The sequence below is a fragment of the Panthera pardus genome, unplaced genomic scaffold (genome assembly GCF_024362965.1).
Source record: "Panthera pardus isolate Hobbes unplaced genomic scaffold, ASM2436296v1 HiC_scaffold_27, whole genome shotgun sequence".
Lineage (NCBI taxonomy): Eukaryota > Metazoa > Chordata > Mammalia > Carnivora > Felidae > Panthera > Panthera pardus.
In genome coordinates this window covers 83,275,841-83,300,472 of record NW_026526843.1, presented here as the reverse complement: position 1 = coordinate 83,300,472, position 24,632 = coordinate 83,275,841, and the positions used below count along the sequence as shown (strand labels likewise).

At 38.3% G+C, this 24,632-nt stretch overlaps 1 protein-coding gene across 6 annotated transcripts; it reads right to left on the bottom strand.

Annotated features, from left to right (window-relative positions):
• Positions 1 to 6,821: 6,821 nt before the first annotated feature.
• ZNF630 (zinc finger protein 630) lies at positions 6,822 to 18,361 on the bottom strand. Of its 6 annotated transcripts, none has more exons than XM_019417551.2 (5): positions 17,992 to 18,085; positions 15,189 to 15,293; positions 9,340 to 9,466; positions 9,015 to 9,110; positions 6,822 to 8,824 (listed from the first exon to the last, which is right to left on the bottom strand). In XM_019417551.2, the coding sequence occupies exons 2-5, from the start codon at positions 15,201 to 15,203 to the stop codon at positions 7,098 to 7,100; spliced, it is 1,965 nt and encodes a 654-aa protein (XP_019273096.1). In that variant the 5' UTR covers positions 15,204 to 15,293; positions 17,992 to 18,085; the 3' UTR covers positions 6,822 to 7,097. The 6 variants fall into 6 exon arrangements, with proteins under 6 accessions (XP_019273096.1, XP_019273094.1, XP_019273095.1 ...); XM_019417549.1 differs by having other exon boundaries at positions 17,918 to 18,019; XM_019417550.2 differs by lacking the exon at positions 17,992 to 18,085 and adding an exon at positions 17,738 to 17,842.
• Between the last annotated feature and the right edge of the window lie 6,271 nt (positions 18,362 to 24,632).

Genomic DNA, 24,632 nt, shown 5'->3' with positions numbered 1-24,632 from the left:
GTATAATAGCTTTTCTGAATCTTGTGAGTCCCTCTAGCAAATCATTGTAACTGAGTGCTCTTTGGGACCCCCAACATAGTATTCCCCACTTGTTTTTCCATACAACAAAATGGAGAAGGGCAAATAATTGAAAAATAGGATTAGAGAAATTTAGAGAGAATAAAGAGATGAATAGCTTGTATGTTCCTACTTCTATATAAACCATGCATTTGTCTGTTAGCTTCCTGGCAACCACAGTGAAAAAAAAGGCAAACATGATCAGGTATATGATATGCATTCTCCTCACAGAGAAAACAAATCAGCTCCTAAGGAAGTAAAAATTTCCAGGTACTTAAGCCTATGAAATTTTACTGTTATTTGTTCTTTCTAAAGGTTAGTGATTTTCAGCTCAGTATTCTCCCAATGAGGCTGTATTTAATAAAAATTTTCTAACAGATGCCTTCAGGGTAGGGGGTAGGCTTTCCTTTTTTTCCATGGCTTCTTTGCTGTCATCTCTGTGAGTTTATGCCCCAACTCAAGGCAAATCCTTCTCCTATGCTCTCCCACTTGGAAAACATTTTTTTTCTCCACAAACACAAACTATATATGAAGCAAAAATGTAAACAATATAAGTAAACATTAAGAAGGAAACATTTCTACAAAAGGAAAAGGAAAATCCTCCATAATATATTCCCTGACCTCCAACCCAACCTAACCATGATTATCTGGTCTAAAGAAACTCTGGCCAGATTTTGTTTAATATACATAGAAGCCCATCTATCTGTGTGTAGCTTTGTGTAAAGTGAGTGTGTTGCTCATTATATTCTGTATTTTCCTTGACAAAAAATATCTACTATATGTTCTGTCCTACTATTTGCTTTGTTTATGGTAGATTTTCACATAACTTGGAAAAAAACATGTTTATAGAGAAACACTTAACCAATATTTTCTTTTATACTATCTAGGTTTTATATAATGCTTTCTAAGGACTACTCCACTAAGAAATTATAAACAAAAATTCTCTTGATTCCCTTGTATTTCTCTTATTGTTTCTTTGTTTTATGGTTTCAATATTTTAGGTTTAAATTTTTGTCACATGTGTAATTAATTTTTTGTAAGGTGCGAGGTAAGATTCTGACTAGATTTTTCTTTCTCATGGCTACTTGGTTTTAAATAATCTAAAATCTTTTCTCCATGGATGCAGAATGCCACTTATATCATATTATTAAATTACCATTTGTGGTTGGGTCCCTTTTTGGACTCCATTTTGTTCCAGTAACTATTCTGCTGATGGCAGGATTTCACATCATTTCTCTTACAAAGTACAAGCAAAATCTAGGTGCACAGTAAACATTCTACACATTTTAATGTGGTAAAAATGATGAGAATTCTCTCTTCAAGATGAACAGGTATGTGTTGAACAGGGATCAGTAACATTTAAGGACATGACTATGGACTTCCAGGAGGAGTGGCAGAATGTGGGCTTTGTTCAGAAGGCCCTGAATAGGAAAGTGAAGCTATAGACTTACAACCACCTGGTCTCTGTGGGTAAGAATGACTACCCTCTGTGTTTAATTAACCTAATCCTTTTCTCTGTCCTTCAGAACTGGCAAGGCCAAGATCTTTATGTTTTTCCCTTAACAGGGTGTTTCTTCTTTTATTAATTTTATTAACTTTATGATTTCTGGGGTTTTTAAGTGTTTGTCTGTTTGTTACATATGGAATTTATTTTTGTGTATGGTGTGAGCTAGAGATCCAGTTTTGATGGGAGGCTAATGGGCAGCTTCATTATGATGTCCCTGAAACTGCTTCTTTTCTTCATGAAGTTTTGAACTGTCAAGGCAAAAACCTTTATGATCTTCCCTCTTTTTAAGTAGGCTTCATGCCCAGTGTGGAGCCCAACATGGGGCTTGAAATCATGACCCTGAGATCAAGACCTGAGCTGAGATCAAGAGCTGGACACTTAACTGACTGAGCCACCCAAGCGCCCCTTTGATTTTCCCTTAACAGCATTTCTTGTTTATTAATAGAAACATTTTGGGCTAATGAATTTAATTTGAGTACTACTTTAACTGTGATCCAATCCAATGGTATTCTGTTTTTTAATAACTAAATGTAGTCCTGTTTATTTATAGATCTAACAGATTCATTTAGCCTTATATGTGTTAGATATACCTTATTATATTAATTCTTCTCTAACTTTTTTTGTTTGTCCAATTGTCCTATTATAGAGCAATAGATAAAATCTCCCATTTTTAAGATTTTTGAATTTTTTAAATTTATTGTAGTTTTTGTTTTTATTATAAATGTTGACGCTGTGCTATTTGGGACATATATATCTAGTTCTACTCAGATCTTAATTTTGACTTCATACTTTATAATTGAAAACTGTCAGAGTGCCTGGCTGGCTCAGTTGGTAAAGCATGAGACTCTTTTTTTTTTTAAGTATTTCATTTTTTTTTTAAGTTTATTTATTTTGAGATAGAGAGAGCGAGAGAGCAGGGAGGGGCAGAGAGAGACAGGAAGGGAGAGAAGACCATGCAGGCTCCGTGCTGCCATCTGTGGAGCCCAACATGGAACTCAAACTCACAAACAATGAGATCATGACCTGAGCTGAAACCAGGAGTCTGTCGCTTAACCAACTGAGCCACCCAGGCGCCCTGTGTCTCTTGATCTCAGGGTTGTGAGTTTAAGCCCCACATTGGGTATAGAAGTTACTTAAAAGCAAAATCTTAAAAAATCTGTCTATATTTTCTCATTTGTTTCTTATTGCAAACTCAACATTTTCAAGTGTTAAAATTTTCTTCCCACTTCTTTTTGTTTGCAATTGTCAGGTATGATTTATTTGTCTGTCTATTTCTAATCTTTCTAAATTGTCTCTTATGTTTTCAGTTTTACTTTGTATTTCAAAGTGAATATATTTGGTCTTTTAGTAGACAATGTTACCCTGACTTTGTCTGTACCCATGACAGATATATTTGGTCTAAGGTTTCCCAGTATATTTCCTGTTGTTCACACTGTTTTCATTGCTTTTGTCTTTTAATATTTTGTCATGTGGTCCTGGTTTCCTTTATATTATTTTGCGCTTGTCCCTTCTATAATAAAAGGGGGACACTTCTAAAGAGTTCGTAGGGAGCCAAAATAATTGTAACATACATATCTGAAAAATATGGACAAAAAAAGCAAGCTATAGATCAGCTTTATTTGTGAATATCAATGCAAAACTACTAATTAAAATACCAGAAAAATTTTGGCTGCTGCATACTGGTTCACAGCATGAACAAATGAAATTTATTCCACTAATGCAAGAAGGGTTTCATATAAGGACACTTATTAATATAATTTAATATACAATGGATCAAAATGAATAGTCTATGATCATCTCCATAGACACTGAAAATGTAATTTGATAAAATTCAACATCTATTCTTGATTCAAAAAATAACTCCAATAAAATAGGGGCAATGGATACTTCCTTATCATTATATATTATCTCTCTCTCAACTCAAAGCCTACATGTTTTGTGGGAAAACAATATATATGCTGACTCTCAACAATCTGAGAAGGCCAGGAAGAGCAAGTGCTCTTGTTTAATGTTGTTCTGAAAATACCTCACAATGCGTTTGGACTTTAAGTATGTGTCTTAAAATGGTGTATATCTGGCTAGATGTTATACAATCCGACAGTGTTGTCTTTTAACTGGTAAGTACAATTCATTCATATTTATTATGATTGGTGGTATATTTGTACTTATTTCTACTATCTTATTTTGTGCTCTTTATTTTTTTACAGGCCAATATCCCTCATGAACATGAATGCAAAAATTCTCAACAAGATACTAGCAAATCGAATCTAACAGTACATTAAATGAATTATTCACCATGATCAAGAGGGATTTATTCCTGGGCTACAGGGCTGGTTCAACATTTGCAAATCAATCAACATGATATACCACATTAATAAAAGAAAGGGTAAGAACCATATGATCATCTCAAAAGATGCAGAAGGAGCATTTGACAAAGTACAGAATTGATTCTTGATAAAAACCCTCAACAAAGATGTTGATGGAACATACCTCAACATACTAAAAACCATATACAATAGACCCACAGCTAATATCATCCTCAATGGGGAAAAACTGAGAGCTTTTCCTCTATGGTCAGGAACATTACAGGGATATCCACTCTCACCATTACTATTTAACATAGTACTGGAGGTCTTAGCCTCAGCAATCAGATAGCAAAAAGAAATAAAAGGTATCCAAATCAGCCAAGAAGAAGTCAAGCTTTCACTATTTGCAGATGACATAATACTCTCTGTAGAAAATCCAAAAGACTCCACCAAAAATTGATAGAACTAATATATGAGTTCAAAAAAGTCACAGGATATAAAAATCAATGTACACAAGTCTGTTGCGTTTTTATAAACAAATAATGAAACAGCAGAAAAAGAAATCAAGGTATCAACCCCATTTACAATTGCACCAAAAACAATAAGATACTTAGGAATAAGACTAACCAAAGTGGTATAAGATCTGTACTCTGAAAACTACAGAACACTTACGAAAGAATTTGAAGAAGACACAAAGAATGGGAAAAAAACATACACATAGATCAATGGAACAGAATGGAAAACTCAGAAATGGACCACAACCATATGGTCAACTAATATTTGACAAAGCAGGAAAGAACATCTGATGGAAGGGGAGCCTGGGTGGCTCAGTCTCTCCATCCGACTCTTGACTTTGGCTCAGTAATGATTTCACAGTTAGTTCAAGTACCACATTGCACTGGAGCCTGCTTGAGATTCTCTCTCTGCCTCTATCTCTCTCTCAAAATAAAGAAACTTTAAAAAAAAAAAGAATATTTGATGGAAAAAAGACAGTCTCTTTAACAAATGGTGTTGGGAAAACTAGCAGCAACATGCAGAACAATGAACCTGGACCACTTTCTTACACCATACACAAAATAAATTCAGAATGGATGAAAGACCTAAATATGAGACAGGAAACCATTGAAATCCTGGAGGAGAACACAGCAACCTCTTTAACCTCGGCTGTAGCAACTTCTTACTAGACACATCACTGGAGGCAAGGGAAACAAAAGCAAAAATGAATTATTGGGACTTCATCAAGATAAAAAGCTCCTGCACAATGAAAGAAACAATCAAAAAGACTAAAAGGCAGCCTATGGAATGGGAGAAGATATTTGCAAAAGACATATCTGATAAAGGGTTAGTATCCAAAATCCATATAGAATGTTTCAAATTCAACATCCAAACAATAGGTATTCCAGTTAATAAATGGACAGAAGACATGAATAGACATTTTTCCAAGAAAGACAACCAGATGGCTAAGAGACACATGAAAAGATGCTCAATATCACTCATCATCAGGGAAATACAAATCAAAACCACACTGAGATACCACTTCACACTTGTCAGAATGGCTAAAATTAACAACACAGGAAACAGCAGATGTTAGCAAGGATGCAGAAAAAGGGGAACCTCTTGCACTGCTGGTGGGAATGTAAACTGGTGCAGCCACTGTGAAAAACAGTATAAAATTTCCTCAAAAAGTTAAAAATAGAACTACCTTATGATCTGACAGTTGCATTTCTAGGTCTTTACACAAAGGATACAAAAATACAGATATGAAGGGGTACATCACCCCAATGTTTATAGAAGCATTATCAACAATAGCCAAATTATGGCAAGAGCCCAATTGTCCATTGACTGATAAATGGATAAAGAAGATGTGGTATATTCATACAATGAAATACAGCTATCAAAAAGAATGAAATCTTGCCTTTGCAACAATGTGGATGGAGCTAGAGCGTATTATGCTAAGCGAAATAAGTCAATGAGAGAAAGACAAATATCGTATGATTTCACTCATATGTGGGATTTAGGAAACAAAACAGTTGAACCCATGGGAAGAGGGGAAAAGGAGAGAGGGAAGCAAACCATAAAAGACTCTCAATAATAGAGAACAAACTGAAGGTTGATGGAGGGAGGTGGGATAAATGGGTTATGGGTATTAAGTAGGACACTTGTTATGATGAACACTGGGTGTTATATGGAAGTGATGACTCACTAAATTCTACTCCTGAAACCAATATTACATTACATATTAACTAACTAGAACTTAAATAAAAATTTGGAAGAAGAAAATAAAAAGTAAAAGTTGAGGGGTGACTAGGTGGCTCAGTCGGTTAAGCATCCGACTTCAGCTCAGGTCATGATCTCATAGTTTGTGAGTTTGAGTCCGCATGGGGCTCTGTGCTGACAGTTCGGAGCCTGGAGCCTGCTTTGGATTCTGTGTCTCCCTCTCTCTCTGCCCCTCTCCCACTTGCACTCTGTGTCTTTCTCTCAAAAAAAAATAAACATTAAGAAATTTAAAAAAATAAAATAAAAGTTGAGAGGAGAAAGAGAGAGAAAAAAATTAGTATTAGTTTACCTAATTAGGGAAAAAGAAATCACAAATACACACTGTGAGAAATGATAGTGGAGAAATAACAACATATGTCGAGGAAATTAAATGAATCATAGGAGATCACTTTACTCAAAACTTCATAAATATATTTTTCTTTTTTCAAAATTTCACAAATCTATATTTCCTTGAGAAAATGGATGATTTTTATGAAAATTACAAGGATTCATATATCTATATCTATGTATTGATAGACATATCAACATAAATACATATATAATCTAAAGAGAGAAAATATGATGAAAGAAATAGAGAAAGATGACAATGAGATTGCTTTCAAATTATGCACCATACCCAAATAAATTCACGGAAAATGCTACAAAACCTTCAACACCAAATAACGCCAAAACTATGCCAATTATTCCAGATGTATGTATTCTGTGAGGGGGGGGGAATACTTTGAAGGTGAGCAAGTGCATTACATATTTACAGTGTTGAAAATATTCTGAGAGCCTGACCAGATCATCCTGTGGAGGAGTAATCAGAAATATGTAGGAATGTATGAATCTATTCCACAGTAAAGGAGGTGCCACATTTTTTTCATGTCCAATGTACCCAGAGGATTTCTGTTCAGTGTGAGTTTTTTCATCCATTGTGAGATCTGACTTCTGGGAAGACCTTCCCACAATCAGTACTTATATGAGGTTTCTCTCCTATGTTGGTTCTGATGTCCAGTGAAGTGTATGTGCTGGCAGAACACCTTCCCACAGTCACTGCAGTTGGAGGGTTTCTCTGCTGTGTGTGTTCTCTGATATGTGATCATCTGTGAATTTCGGGAAAAGGCCATACCATATTCAGCAGATTCAGTGGGTTTCTCCCTAGTATGAGTTCTTTGATGTAGAGCTAGTGGAGACGTCTCACATAAGGCCTTTCCAGATTCATTACGTTCATATGGTTTCTCTCCAGCATGAGCTCTCTGATGTATAATGAGATGTGACTTCAGGGAAAATGCCCTTCCACACTCAGTACACTCATAGGGTTTCTCCCCTGTATGAATTCTCTGATGAATAATGAGGGGTGATTTCTGGGAGAAGGTTTTGCCACAGTCACTACACTCATAGGGTTTCTCCCCTGTATGAATTCTCTGGTGTATAATAAGAGGTGATTTCTGAGAGAAGGCTCTTCCACACTCTGTACATATATAAGGTTTCTCTCCAGTGTGAAGCCTTTGATGTCCAGTAAGGTGGGACTTTTGGGAAAAGGCTTTTCCACAGTCATTACACACATAAGGTTTCTCTCCTGTATGAATTCTTTGATGCCCTATGAGGTGGGACTGCTGGCAAAAGGTTTTTCCACATTCACTACACTTATAGGGTTTCTCTCCAGTATGTGTTCTATAATGGATGATGAGTTGTGTTTTCCGAGGGAAGGTCTTCCCACATTCAGTACATTCATAGGGTCTCTCCCCAGTATGAGTTATCTGGTGTATAAAAAGGTGAGACTTCTCACAGAAGGCTTTCCCACATTCACTACATTCAAAGGGCTTCTCTCTAGTGTGAACTCGCTGGTGTATAATGAGATGTGACTTCTGAGAGAAGGCTTTTTGACACTCAGAACATTCATAGGGTTTCTCTCCAGTGTGGACTCTTTGATGAACAATGAAGGGTGACTTCTGGGAGAAGGCCCTCCCACACTTAGTACACTCATAGGGCTTCTCCCCAGTATGAATCCTCTGATGCACAATGAGGTGTGATTTCTCACTGAAGGCTTTTCCACAATCTCCACATACATACGGTTTTTCTCCAGTATGAATTCTTTGATGTATAATAAGCTGTGACTTCTTAATAAAGCCTTTCCCACACTCACCACAAACATTGGGTTTCTTACCAGCTTGACCTTTTTTATACTGGATATGGACTTGTTTATGACTGAGAAATTTTTCACATTGACCATGTCCACAAGGTTTCATGCCAGTGTAAATTTTCTCCGGTACAGAACAGGAATCACTAAAGCTAGGTGGGCTCCTGCATCCAAATCTCTCAATGGGGTTCTTTCTTGTATGGCTCCTATTGCATATCAGTGAGTCTAAATTAGATTCCAAGTTCTTTTCACATAAATCAAAATTATGGAGTTTTTTACTTGAAGTATCAAGGTTTATGCACCCACCAAAACTGTTTCCAAGTGTGTTATATTTGGGGCCTTTCTCCTTGGTCAATGTTTCATGGTTAATGACTGTGACTTGCTTCAAAACTCTGTCTTGGTTTCCCTGATATTTATGTGTCTGACCGTCAATACACCAAACTTTTAAAAGGTAGTACAATGAATTATCCTTTGGGGCTTTTTCCAATATCTCTTTTTGAAATGAAAGTTCTTCAGAAATGATCTGCTGGGAAGAGTCAAGGCTTTTCTCCCTGTCTGAAAGAAGAAAAAGATAAAATCAAATAGAAACCAAAAATAAAACAGCAATGAACAGAAGTGCTAAGAAGGTGCTCATGTGGGATGGATGTTATAAAGAAGGCCTGGTGAATTTTAAAGAATCAAAGAGGTTATTGATGTCAGAGAAGAAGAAAATACCCTCCCAGCCATCTACCCAATTCTCACTTACCTGAGTGGATCCACCTTGACAACTCACTCTTCATGATCCATGGGTCCTCTTCATGTTCCAACTTGAAGATTATACCTGGACTTATACCTGAACACCCTGTTAAGGGAAAATTATTCAGAAATTCATAAAGAGAAGAAGCAATCTCAGGGGCCTCCCAACAAAGATGGATCCTTAACTCACAAAAATAAATTCCAGATATAACAAAAATATAAACATAAAAAAACTATAAAGACCCTATTAATGGAAAATCATAAAGGTCATGGTCTTGACAGTTTGAAGAATGGGGAGGACTTGATTCATTGTTATACAGAGAATTTGCCCTTACCCACAGAGACCAGATGGCTGTAGATCTCCAGCATCACATCTCTGTGTAGGATCTTTTGAGCAGGGTCCAGATGCTGCCACTCCTCCTGGGTGAAGTCCACAGCCACATCTTCATAGGTCACTAGTTCCTATAACAGCACATTATGTACAATCTTCTCATTCTGATCATTTTTACCACAGCAACACCTGTAGGATAACTACTTACCATTTTGTGTAGCATACTTAATGAGAAAAACTTTGTAAGTTCTGCCATTAGCAAGAATGGTTGGTGGAACAGCATAAACAGTCTAAAACTAGATGTGCAATGGAATATTACTCAACCACCAAAAAGAATGAAATCTTGGAGCACCCTGGGTGGCTCAGTCAGTGAAGCATCCGACTCTTGATTTCGGCTCAGGTCATGATCTCACAGTTCATGAGATTGAGCCTCGCTTTGGGCTCTGCATTGACAGCATGGAGCCTGCTTGAGGTTCTCTCTCTCCTTCTCTCTCTACCCCTCGCCTGCTCTCTCTCTATCTCTCGCTTTCTCTCTGTCAAAATAAATAAATAAACATTAAAAGAGAATGAAATCTTGCCATTTCAACAACATGGATGGAGCTACAACGTGTTATGCTAAGCAAAATAAGTCAGTCAGAGAAAGGCAAATACCATATGATTTGACTCATACGTGGAATTTAGGAAACAAGACAGATGAACATATGGGAAAGGAAAAAATGAGAACAGAGGGAAACAAACCACAAGAGACTCTTAACAATAGAGAAAAAAACTGAGCGCTGATGGAGGGAAGTGGTTGGGAGAAGGGTTAGATAGGTGATGGGTATAAAGGAGGGCACTTGTTTTAATGAGCACTGGGTATTGTAAGTGACGAATCACTGAATTCTACTCCTGAAACCAATATTGCACTCTATGTTAACTAAAATTTAAATTTAAAAAAAAGAAAAAAGAAAAAGAAATAAACAAATGAATTTTGAAAGTAAATAAATGCAGAAAAGACAGATTGTTCAAAACTGGGTAGTTATCAGAAAAATATAAAGTTGGACTCCTTATTTCATACTATACTCAAAAATAAATTTGAGATATAACAAAAATTTAAACAAAGAAAATCAGAAGACATAAAGACAGGAGAGATTCTAAAAATAATTTTAAAGTGGAGAAAACTCTTCTAAGTAGGCATGCTACAAGACCCAGATGTCACAAAGGAAAACACTGATAAATTTGATTACATTATGTATTTCATAGCAAAATATACCATAAACAAATTCAAAGGACAAGCAACTACCTGAGGAGTATATATATGCACAACACATAAGATGGACAAAGAACAAATTTGCTCAATTTATAGAGCTCCTACAAAGCAAAAAGAAAATGACCAACAACTTAACCTTTTAAAAAATAATCCAAGGACATTACTGTCAATTCAGAGAAAATAAAATGCAAATGGCTTCTAAACATGTAAAATGGTGTTCAACTTCATTCACATGAAGAGAAATGCAAATTAAATAAAAATATCATGTTTTTCTTACATAATATCAAAGTTTAGAGTTTGATAAGTCACTAAGATGGTGAAGATGTAAAAAAAAAGGACCACTCAAATTGCGAGTATACACTGGTACAATATATTTTGAGGGCAATTAACTTACAATAATTTAACAATATCCATCAAAATCTTATTTTTAATATAATTGATTGTCAAATTGGTTTCCATACAACATCCAGTGCTCATCCCAACAGGTGCCCTCCTCAATGCCCATCACCCACTTTCTCCTCTCCCCAACCCCCTATCAACCCTCAGTTTGTTCTCAGTATTTAAGAGTCTCTTATGGTTTGCCTCCTTCCCTCTATGTAACTTTTCCCCCTTTCCCCTCCCCCCTGGTCTTCTGTTAAGTTTCTCAGGATCCACATATGAGTGAAAACATGATATCTATCTTTCTCTGCCTGACTTATTTCACTTAGCATAACACTCTCCAGTTCCATCCACGTTGCTACAAAAGGCCATATTTCATTCTTTCTCATTGCCACATAGTATTCCATTGTGTATATAAACCACAATTTCTTTATCCATTCGTCAGTTGATGGACATTTAGGCTCTTTCCATAATTTGGCTACTGTTGAGAGTGCTGCTATAAACATTGGGGTACAAGTGCCCCTCTGCATCAGTACTCCTGTATCCCTTGGGTAAATTCCTAGCAGTGCTATTGCTGGGTCATAGGGTAGATCTACTTTTAATTTTTTGAGGAACCTCCACACTGTTTTCCAGAGTGGCTGCACCAGTTTGCATTCCCACCAACAGTGCAAGAGGGTTCCTGTTTCTCCACATCCTCTCTAGCATCTATAGTCATCTGACCAGCAATTCCATTTCTAGAAATTATTCAACACATATATGTAAGCAAAAGAACATGTGTGATGTTACTTCACTACAGTACTATTTATAATAGCAAAATAATGCAGACAACTTTATGGGGGATTGGATGAATTGTGCTTCAATCTGCATAAGAGAATTCCATATACAACCCTAAAAAGCAACAAGGATCGCTATGCAAAAATCTCTAAGGTATATTGTTAAGTGAAAAAAACATCCATCTATTCAGCAAGCAGTTATTGAGATCCCACTGAATACCAGGCATTGTTCTAGGAACTGAGGATACAGCAAAAAAGAAACCTGACAAAAATATCTTTCTTCAAGTATCTCATATTCTAGTGAGAGAAGACAGCCAACAAGGCTGAGTGAGAAAATGACATATAGCCAAAAAAAAGTTTTCAATGCGTACTTCAAAATTTGTATCACTCATATACAAAAAGCTCTTAGAAATCAATGAGCAAAAGACAAAGACAGAAAGGGAGTTTTACAGAGAAATTTTTAAATGGCAAATAAATATGTGAAAAAATGCCAAATTTCATTTAATGATTAATGAAAAGCAAATGAAAATAAGATAAAATGCTCAACCATAAAAATAGTAAGAATGAAAAACACTGAAGCTATCTGGTAGTAAGAAAAGTATTTGGAAATGGGCCTTTTTATAAGTGATTTGAAGCCACATGTAGAAGCTTATTACATAATATCAAAATGCAATTTGAAAAATACCCTTTAAATTTTAAACATGCTTGCTCTGTAACCTAGCACTCTCATGTCCAAGAATTTGGTCTACATAAATATTTGAGGAATATACAAAGATGTGTTAAGGTTGTTCCCTTATTTGTGACTTCACTACTTTAGAGTACTGGTGAGACTATGTACTACCCATGCCTCAGCTTTTTTTCTCTGAAGAATGGGGATAAATAATAGTATCTAACACAAAGTAATTCCATTATGTTTTATTATAATGGTGTCAGGCACACAGTAGGCATTCAATAAACGGTAGCTGTGATTATTCTTATTCTTTTTAAAAAATTTTTTTAATGTTTATTTTTGTGAGAGAGAGAGACAGAGTGCAAGTGGGAGAGGGGCAGAGAGAGAGGGAGCCACAGAATCTGAAGCAGGCTCTAGGCTCTGAGCTGTCAGGATAGAGCCCGACATGGGGCTCAAACTCACGCCCGCAAGATCATAACCTGAGCCAAAGTAGGATGCTTCATGGACTGAACCACCCAGGCGTCCCTATTCTTATTATTTCCATTAGACATCAAAGAAAAAAAACAGAAACAATAAAAGAATCCACAACAAGGGGCTGGTATCCTGCAAACATTAAAAGAACAATAAAAAGATACTATGAACAAAGTGCCTGGGTGGCTCAGTCAGTTGAGTGCCAGATTCTTGATTTCAGCTCAGGCCATGAGCTCTGGGCTCATGACATCAAGTCTTGCATCGGGCTCTGTGCTGACAGCACAGAGCCTACCTGTGATTCTCTCTTTCTCCCTCTCTCTTTCTGCCCCTCCCCTGCTCACGCTTGCACACGTGCTCTCTCCCTCTCTCAAAATAAATAAATAAACATTAAAAAAGATACTATGAACAATTTTATTTATAAATAAAGTTTATTTACAATGCAGATTGCAGGACAGCAGAGTATGGTACGCATGCCAAATCTGGCCCACAAGCATAGGATGGTTTTTACACTTTTAACTGTTGAAGAAAAAAGTGAAAGGAGAATATTTTGTGGCATGTGAACATTGTATGAAATTCAATTTTCAGTGTCCATAAATAAAATTTTACTGGATTACAGCCATGTTCATTGGTTTACATATTGTCTACAGCTGTTTTCAACCTACAAAAGCAGAACTGAGTAGTTGCAACAGAGACCATATGGCCTACAAAAGCTTAAGTATTTCTATCTGGCCCTCTACAGAAAAAGTTTGCTGACCTCTAACTTAGACAAACTGGACAAATTACTTGGAAATCACAAGTTAACAAACCCAACATACATAGAAAAGCTGGATGGTATTGTATCTTTTAAATAAATCAAATTCATAATTAAAAACTTAACCACAAATAAAACTCTCCACCCTGATGACTTCACTGGAGAATTCTTCCTAATTTTCAAGAAGGAAATAATACTAGGGTGCCTGGGCGGCTGAGTCGGTTAGGCATCCGACTCTTGGTTTTGGCTCAGGTCATAATCTCATGGTTAGTGCGTTCGAGCCCCATATTGGGCTCTGGACTGTTGGCGTGGAGCCTGCTTGGGATTCTTTCTCTGCCCCTCCCCCAGTTGCTCTCTCTCTCAAAATAAATAAATAAACTTAAAAAATTAAAAAGAAGGAAATAATACTAATTTTACCCAAACTCTTTCAAAGAATACTTCCCAACTTGTTAAATAAAGCCAACATAACTGTGATGCCAAAACATGATAAGCACAATACAAAAAAAACACAACCATGTCTCATGAACATAGGAGTAAAAATTCTCAACAAAATATTAATAAAAGACTGACTCGATGATGATGATGATGATGACAGGAATGTTTGGAGATTAACCATAGATAAAACAAGATTGGCCACTGGTTGATAATATTTGCAGCTGGGTGATAAGTACAAAGGGGTTCACAAAAATCAACTTTTGTGTATGTTCAAAACTGAAACTTCCCATAATAAAATATGTAAAGTTTGGATTTATTGGAAATGTTTTATCAATACACTTTTTTAAAGTTACAGAAGATATAGTTTGTGTAGTAAAAAACACATGAAAATAATAAAATCACTCACACACATTTACATATATACATCTACACACATAGGGATTATATGTATAAAGAGTGGAAAGCTCATCCCCAAACTACATAATACTAGTTATGCCAGGGAAGAAGGCAAAAATTAGATTTCAGACATATTTCCCTTTCTTCCTAAATTTTACTTTGCAATATTATGTACATTCTTTGCACCATGTATAGACTACCCTTGCAAAGAAAGGATAAAAAGGCATAAAATGGAAGAGTAGAGAAGGAACTGGCCTTGAGTTGGGGCATGATCCCACAAACTATGAGATGACAGTGAAGGAGCCCTGGAAAACTAGGCTCCAAGCCTCTGCCAGAAAATTTTAACTAAAAATAGCCTCTTTGAAACAACTATTGATGATACCACACTGTGCTGAAAACGGCTGGCCTTTAGGAAAATTCAACAATAACATTTCTTAAGCTAAAGTCTCAGAAATCTTGACTTGAGGAGATGGATTGATGAACTGCTTTATCTTGATGGGGAATGCAAATCATCTAAAGCACCCTGTTTGCCATTTTCACTGTGGCTGCCAGGAAGCTTGAAGATAAAATGTTTACCTCATTTTATATCAAATATGGCCAGATATCTTCACAGCAACTTCACCTGCCTCTTAATCTTCTATTCTGTCTAAATTTCTCTAATTCATGTGTTCAATGTATTGTCCTTTTTCATTTTATTGTGGGAAAACCAAGTGGGAAACAAACAACCTACCTGGGACTCCATCATTTTCTGTTTCTCTTTGGAAACCAATTGGGGGTGGGGTGGGGGTACAGAAGAGTCTTCAGAGACCAGGCTGTATTAATCACTCTTCAGTGGCTGAATATAAAATGCATTACTTGTTAATTCATTGGTAATTGTCTTTGTCATCTGACCAGCAATGCCACTTCTAGAACTTTTTCCTAAGGCAATAATCATGGATGTGTGCAGAGACTTACTGAAGGAAATTTCATCACAGAGTTGTCTTTAACACCATAATTTTGAAAATAATCAAAATGCCTAATCACTGAGGACTGAGAAAATAAGTTATGGAACCTCCAAGAGATGAAAAGGCAGGTGACCATTTAAAGTAACACTAGAGACAATTAAGAGGTTCACGAGATACAGAAACCAAATGTAAAGTATGGACCTTGTCTGGACCTTAATTTAAAAAGACAAAAAAATCTTTGAGATAATCATTAAATTTTGAGTCCTGACTAGATATTTGATGATATTAAGAAATTTAACCAATGATGATCGGAAGTTATTACTGTTATTTTATATTGAATATATAAAATTCAAGTATTGACCTTGAAGTCCTTATCTTTTGTATGAAATGATACATCTGGGCTTTGTTTCAAAATAATAACAACTATATATATAAAGATTAACTGAGCTATACATTTAATATTTGTGCATTTTATGTTATCAATAACAAAAAACAATCTGGAAGAGAGAAATAAATGGGTGGTCTAGATTAGGGGTTGGCAAACTTTCTCTGTAAAGAGACAGACAGTAAATATTTCAGATTTGTGAAGCCTATGGTCTTTGTTGCAATTATTCAGTGACTGAAAGCAGCTATAGACAATACATAAGCCAATTCTGTTTACTGGCTGTGTCCCAATAAAACATCACTTATGGACACTATAATTTGAATTTTATATCGTTTTCATATGTCACAAAATATTCTTCTGATTTTTTTCCAAACATTAAAAAATGTGAAAACCATTCATAGTTTACAGTTGTATAAAAACAGCAGCAGGCCATATTTGGCCCACTGCCTAGAGTTTTCCATCCCCTGGTCTAGGTGAAACAACAGTGGCCATGAGTTGATGATTGATGATACTGGGTGATGTGCATAATGGGGTTTATTATATAATTCCCTCTATTTTGCTGAATGTTTGACAATTTCCATAGAAATATACTTAATAGTATATGGAAATAAAGTTAATAGCATGGAAATACACCTGCAAAATGAAGAAGAGGCAGACCACAAGATCACACTCCCAATTGTTTAATAACAACAAACATCTGTTCCCAAAGATATCACAGTGGTTTGTGGCCATCCAAAGTTCAACCCTACCTGACAAAATCTCATTTGTTGGTATCTAATTTCTTTCACTGGATTTTCTTGGGTATCACATGAGTAGAACTGACCTTGAATTCATGGAAGATCCATGAAATATATACAAGATCAGTGCTACAAAACCATAATGAATAGATAATAATCGGGTAATAACTCACTTAAATATCATCCCAAGCCTCAAAGGATAGACCCTGCTATTATCCTCATTTCACAGTGAAGAAACTGAGGCCTAAAGAGGTTTAGTGACTTATTCATGATCACACAGCCAGTGACTAGAGGGTGAAGTGGTGGGAAAACAAAAAGCAGAGAACTCCTCCTTAGCTGTCATGGCACCAAAATTTTCAGAGATGCGACTCTGCTTCTGAATGCCCTAGAAATTAATTCTCCTCCTAAATTACAGAGGGCATTGTCTGGTTGTTAACTTGAGAATAACAAAACTCTAAATTTACGTTGTGCTTTACAGCTCAAAGTTAACTTAAAACCTTAATATTCAAAGCCACAACACGGAAGAGAGAAGCCAAAAATCAATGAAATATTTGCAAAACACATATCACTGATAAAGGAGTAGTATCAGAATATATAAAAACAAGTTCCACAAATCAATAAGGAAGAGGCAGACATTCAATAGAAAAAGGAGCAAAAGATCTGAACAGGTGCCTTACAAAAGAGGATCTAAGATATCAAAAATATATGAAAAAGCAGTCATCAAGGAAATACAAATTAAAGGCCCAATGTATGACTCCTCCATTGGAATGTTGATACCACAAGGGCAGGAATTTTTGTTTATTCTTGGATGTACTATCCATCTCAAAGAGCCACCCATCATGGACCTCACAGAATCTCAACATTGACCCTACACATTCTAATTCCTGTCTCCATGGACCCTCATCATTCACCCTAAAGACCACCCCATTGCTCACCCCAGATCCCCCAACAGACTCTCCATCACTCATCCCACAAGCCCCTTTCACTCACTCCCTTGAAACCCTACCATTCACCCTACAGACACTTTTGCTCACTGCACAGACTCCCCTATCGCTTCCATAAACCCCTCATCGAATATCCCACACAGTCTTACAGACGCCCCTCCCTATCACTGTTTTCCACATCATTCAGTCCAAAGGACCCCCTCATTAGTCCTTCCACATGTCCCCATCACTGACCACACAGACCCGCATCACTTAACGGGGCCCCTCACCCTGGCTCTGCTCTCAGGACCCCAAAGCTCCTTCTCAAGACGAACTTGGCTCCCTGCTTGCACAAATGGGCTCAACATCCCACGAAATTCCCTTTCCCCTCCAGCCCTCCTTGGTGGGTCTGGTTGACGCTTTAGCTTATCTTTCGCATGCCCAGAAACAGCCTCCAAGCCGAGCTCTACCAGTAACAAAAATGGCGTCATTCGGTCTGTGCCAGGAACAACGTCGCCGGCCAGGAAAACGGCCAGGGCCTCACACTGCCTCTTGAGGCTCCCATTCCAGCCAGAAGAGATACGCGTTTTGGAATCCAGGAAGTCCTCGTGATATTTCCGAGGCTGGGTATTCGGAATTGGTGCTTCGAAAGCAGTGTGAGGCTCCAATGTGTAGCGACTGTTCCGGGCGGGTAAATGGGCGTTCCCGGCCATCGGCAGAGGCACTGCCAGAGCAAAGGCGTGGCGACGTGCGGGTAGGGGTGTTCGGAGGGAACCCGGTCCTGGGAGCGGGGCGGGAGGGAGTGGTAAGGCCGGAGGGTAGAAACACCGCCTGGGAGATTGCTCTGCAGAAGCTTCATTTCTAAAACATCTGTAGAAAGTGAAGAGTCTTTTTACATAACGTATTCTCTTGTTAACACACCCGGCCCGCCTCTAGCGGCCTAGCGTTGTCGCCCTCCGGCCTTCCTATTGTTCCTTCGAAGGGGCAGCGCCCCCTCCCCTTGTGTCACTCAAGGCTCTGCCTCGCCGCGCTCCTAGTCTTCTATTGGCTCCTTCGAACACAGAAGGTCCTCCCTCTCTTGTCACTCACGGGCCAGACTTTCTGCCAGGGTCCCTTAAAGTGGGCAGATGTGTGACCTTTTGCAGCCCAATATGAAAGCTAAAAGAGAGGGGGCACCTGGTTAGCTCAGACCATTGAGCATCGGACTTCTGCTCAGGTCATGATCTCACAGGTTCGTGGGTTCCACAGCCCCGCTTTGGGCTCACTGCTGTCAGCACAGAACCCGCTTCAGAGGATCTCTCTCTCTCTCTCTCTCTCTCTCTCTCTCTCTCCTCCCCCCGCTTGCACTGCCTCTCTCAAAATAAATAAATACACTTTTTTAAAAAACTGAAAGAATTAAGAGAGGCAGAAGTTTAAGGTAAAACCTAAGGAACATTGACTTTAGAAAACTTAACAAAAGGCTATATTGGAGGCAAACCCTGAATGGGATTGAATAGTTAACAAAATCTCAGATTCTAGATCTACAACATAGAGGAGTTCTGATGGTGAAATAGTTAAAGCCCTAGGATTCAAGACTTCTACCAGAGCACATGGATGGGGGGGGGGGGGAAGCTAACAAAAATCTTACTTCTAAGTCAAACCAGAAAGGCACTGAAGGTAAAATTGTGGCCTAGTTACCAATTCTTTCCAGAGAGGCTTTGAAAATGTAAACATTAACTTCTCTGGTAGACTGGAGAAGCATCAATGGTGGCCTAATTAGCAAAGGCTCACAATTCACAAACTATACCAAAGGGGCAATGATGGCAGAAGAGTTAACCAAGACCTGACTTCAAGGTCAGACCAAATAAGCATTTATGATAAAAACATGAACAAAGGGCTGGAGTTGATGCACATAGAAGAAGGGGCAATAATGGCACAAGAGTTAGCATCGATTTGATTTTTCGGCACACACTAAAAGAAGACAGGTGGGGAGGATTTAACTAAGGCTGCAGTCAATGTACATAGCTGAAGGGTAACAGTGGGGGAAAGTTAACAATGTGAAAAAAGATTGACACATAAATTGCCCTGATAGTGGAGAAATGAACAGACATCCAAGCATAATACACAAACACAAAGGGACTGTTAACTTTCTACCCTTAAAGCTCTAGAATCTATATCTAGATCAAAACCCGTTAATGGTAGAATAGATAACTGATGCCTGAGTTCAAGATAAAATCAGAGTTGATTTAGGTTGGAAAAGTTAATAGAGGTCCAGGTTGGAGGACATAGATAAGGGATTTTGATGGTGGAATGGCTAACAATGGCTGGGATTTGAGGTCACACAGAGGGGCGTGGGTGGTGGAAGAGTTAATAAGGACATGGTTTGAGTGTTGAGCAGGTGGGCATCAATGGTGGAATTTTTCAAAGATGCCTGTATTAGTTTCCTATTGCTGCTCTAAAAAATTACCATAAACTTACAAGTTTAAAACAACACAAGTTTATTATGTTATAGTTCTGGAGGTCAGAAGTCCAAAGTGAGTTTCCCTGGGCTGAAATCAAGGTAGTAGCAGAATCATACTCCCTCTGGAGGCTCTAGGGAAGAATCCATTTCCTTGCTTTTTCTAGCTTCTAGAGGTCAACTGTATTCCTTGGCTTAAAACCCCTTCTTCCATCTTCAAAGCCAGCATTGTAGCATCTTCAAATCTCTTTATGACTGTGTCCTTCTGCTTCCATCATCACACCTCAATTTTTGACTCTGACCTTCCTCTTTCTTTCTTATAAGGACCCTTGTGATTACACTGGACTTATCTGGATAATCCATAATAATCTTCCCATCTCAAGATTTTTTAATTTACTCATATCTGCATAGTTCCTTTTTCCGTGTAAAAACATTCAGAGGGTCAATGGTGGTGGAAGATTTGGTTGGGGCACAAGGTATTAATAGAGAAAGACTAATGATAGTATATGAGGGTTGAGTTCAAACCAGATGGGAATCAATGAGGAGCCCAGTCTGTTATGTCAGAATTTTTTCAAAGACCTGAGTTCAAGGTCAAAAAAGGAAATTGATGGAAATCTGGGCCTTAGGTCATGATCGTAGGAGCACTGATGGTAGAAAAGTTAACTGAAGTCCAGATTTAAGATCTAGAGCAAAGCCACATTAATGGTGGCATACTTAATAGAGCCATGAGTTTAAAGTTAAAGTTAAAGGTCATTGATGAGGACAGCCTGAGTGGCTCAGTCAATTAAGCTTCTGACTATTGATCTCAGCTCAGGTCATGATCTCATGGTACATGAGATCCAGCCCCACAGTGAGGTCTGGGCTGACAGCTTGGAGCCTGCTTGGGATTCTCTCTCTCTTCCCCTCCCCCACTCACATGTGCACCAGCTCGCTCTCTCTCTCTCTCTCTCTCTCTCTCTCAAAAATAAATAAATAAATATTTAATAAATAAATAAACAAACATTTAAAAAGGAAAAAACCATCATTATTGATGAGGGACCATAAGGCAAGCTGAGGACCAAACACAAGCTTGCACACCTCCCACCCCTGGCAGGTGGGATATGTGTGATATTCCTCAGGCACTCCTGGCTTCCCAAGAATAGAGGAAAGGACAGAAAACAAATACTTAAACTGATAGAGTCTCCATCAATTTACAAATATCTTAGTACAATTACAAGAAAAGGGCAATCTTATCAATAGCTTAGTCTCCAGCAACTCCCTACAGTCCTAACCATAATGTTTTGCTAGGGGAAAAACAACTTTAGCTTGACAATAACTAGGCCTTTAGTAATCTGTGAATCTTCTTTAGCGTATGGAAATACCTGTAAGAAACTTCCTCTTGGAGTACCTGGGTGGCTCAGTCAGTTAAGCGTCCAACTTCGGCTCAGGTCATGATCTCGCAGTTCCTGAGTTCAAGCCTTGCATCAGGATTTGTGCTGACAGCTCAGAGCCTGGAGCCTACTTCAGATTCTGTGTCTCCTGCTCTCTCTCCCACCTCCTGCTCTCTCTCTCTCTCTCTCAAAAATAAGTAAACATTAAAAAAAATTTTTTTTAAAGAAACTTCCTCTTGACTTTATTTGCCCCAACTCCACAGTATATAAGCAGTCACTCTTCATGACCCCAATGCAGCTCTTTCTGCCCACGGGTCTTGTCCCCGTGCTTTAATAAAATCACCTTTTTGCACCAAAGATGTCTCAAGAATTCCTTCTTGGCTGTCAGCTCGAAACTCCCATCACTCCAAAACCCCATGAATTATGAAAACCTACAGCATGGGGAGAGGGAGACCTGAGCAGATGAGCCTTTTCCAGTGCAGGAGTCTTGGATAAAATGGGAAGAAGATGATGAGAGTTCATCTTCCCCTTGCTGCCTCCCTAGTGGTTGATGCCACATCTTTATAGGTGGTTTGCAGCAAATTGTTTCATTCAGGGCTGGGAGGGGACAATGCACTGGTGACCTGTGAGAGGTAAGGGAGATGATTCATTTTCAGAAATACCAAATAAAACTGTGCTGTCCAGTTAACAGTACATTTACAACCTATTGGATATATATATGAACCCACACACACAGACACACATAATGGAGTCCCAAACCCTTAGACACTTCATTTCCTGATTCTTCTTCCCCTCTTTGTTTCACGGGCTTCTTTTCATGGGCTTTACAATCAGCATGCACCAAAGAACAAAGGAGGGACTGAAAGTCTCTGCGTCACCTCAGGAAATGTACATTTGTTCCAATCAGACTACTTTTTGCTTCACATGGGCATAGGCAATGTCCGGGTAAGGCTGTAACCTCTTTAGTACTCAGCCAATGAGGAATCAGGAGAAACATGCATGATAGCAGATAAATTGCCTGTGACTGCCCTGAGTGTGCCTGTCCATCAGACACCTGCTCTTGCAGGAACATAGATTAAAGCCTCGCTTCACTGTGCTCTGATTTTGATTGGGTCAGCTGCCTTATTTCCCACATTTAGGGGCTAGTCCAGGATTCACCTTGACCCACAAGGTCCAGGTCCTCCTGCAAGAGGGGAGTCACATCCCACCCCAGTTTGGGTGGCCTTTCCACAGGGGGACCCCTGGCCCCTCAGGGATCCATGGAACTCGAGACTTTTTGCCTTTGGAGACAAAAGAAGTGACACTATGAAAAGGGTAAAAGACAGGCACTGTGGTGTCCTGATAACTCCATGCATGGACAAAGATAGGAAAATTGGACAACAAGCATGGCCTTGGGGGTTGGGAAATCCTCAGAGGCTGAGTGTGTGTGACTGAGACATATCCTAGATACAAAGCAAATGCAGAGTCTTAATCCACAGACCTGTTTCCTCATGAGGGAAACAGCCAGAGACAGAAGAAGTGGGCTCTGGAGAGTGCAAGAAACCTCCATTAAGGGTGGATGAGGGCCCCAGTGAAACTCAGGAGCAGGAACTAGCTTGGTAGAGTATGGGGAACAAAAATTCTAGGACTAGGGGTAAGGAAGAATTACCCAGAAAGAGGCAGGGTCTCCTCAGATTCCCCTGGATAGTATGTTGGGGCGAATGTTACAGTACTGGGGATGCTAAGGCTATTTGGGTCTGTTGGTAAACATGCTTTGTGCTTAATAGATTCATAAATTTGCCATCTAAAGAATTCTGATATAACAGTTCACAATTGGTAACTACTTAGTTTTCACTGGAGACTAAGTTTTCTAAGAGTTAAAATTCTGCTAAATGCAGTTAAGAATGATAGAAATAAGGAAAGCATCTCTATATGTAAAAGTAGGTATGTAAAAATATTTTCAAAATGGATATACATTTTTGTTGAAGATAAAAGAAGATAATTTTGTCCTAAATGAGACTGGTTGTTTGGAGAGGAATGGCTTGGGACAAAATCTAAATGTAAGGGAAAGTTGTAGACAGTTCATGAAGGAAAGTCTTTGGAAAAGAATTTTATGTGTGGTCAGGATGGACTAAGGTTAAAATGAATAGGTTTTCAAGGGATATAGGAGTGTTGATACATAGTGGCACATGTACCCCTATGTTTATAGCAGCGCTTTCAACAATAGCCAAATTATGGAAAGAGCCTAAATGTCCATCAACTGATGAATTGATAAAGAAGATGTGGTTTATATATACAGTGGACTACTACTTGGCAATGAGAAAGAATTAAATCTTGCCATTTGCAATAACGTGGATGGAACTGGAGGGTATTATCCTAAGTGAAATAAGTCAGTCAGAGAAAGACAGATACATTTGTTTTCACTCATATTTGGATCTTGAGAAACTTAACAACAGACCACGGGGGAAGGGAAGGAGAAAAAATAGTTACAAACAGAGATGGAGGGAGACAAACCATAAGAGACTCATAAATACAGAGAACAAACTGAGGGTTGATGGGAGGTGGGGGAGAGGGGAAAGTGGTTGATGGGCATTGAGGAGGGCACTTGTTGGGATGAGCACTGGGTGATGTATGTAAGCCAATTTGACAATAAGTTATATTAAAAAAAATAAAATAAGATTAAGACTTAAAAAATTAATGTGTTTTAAAAGTACTCTGGTATAAGATTAAAATTCTGCTTTAGTCTCTGTTAAAAAGACAAAGTTTTCTTGGCTTGTGGATCTGCTTTTGAAAAACAACAAAAAAGGAAAGATTTCTTTCCTCTTTGCCCAAAAAGATGGAAAGAACTATGATTTTAACCAAAAGGGCAGGACAGTGTGTCCTTTTGAGTTTTTTTTTAATTTTTCTTAACATTTATTCATTTTTGAGAGACAGAAAGAGACACAAGAGAGGCAGAGAGAGAGGGAAACACAGAATCCAAAGCAGGCTCAGAGCCCAATGTGGGGCTTGAACTCATGGACCGCAAGATCATGACCTGAGCCAAACTCCAATGCTCAACCAACTGAGCCACCCAGGCGCCCCATCCTTTTGAGCTGTTTTAATCAAAGCTTGGTTGCCCCTTCTTTGATCCAAAGGCAGAGGAGATGATGGCAATGTCCTCGCTGCTACTCTCCAAATGCTCCACATTTGTATTATTTCTGCAATGCAGAGAAATGGGTGCCTATGCTATATGAGGGCTGGATGACTATTCTATATAAAGGGCTTTTACCAGATTACATGGGAGCCATTTTGCTACACTGAGCCCAGTGTATGCTGATTTGTACCAATACAGTGACCTTAAAATGGACATCTATATGGCTGGAACATACTTATTTAGACATTGCCAAAAAAAAAAAAAAA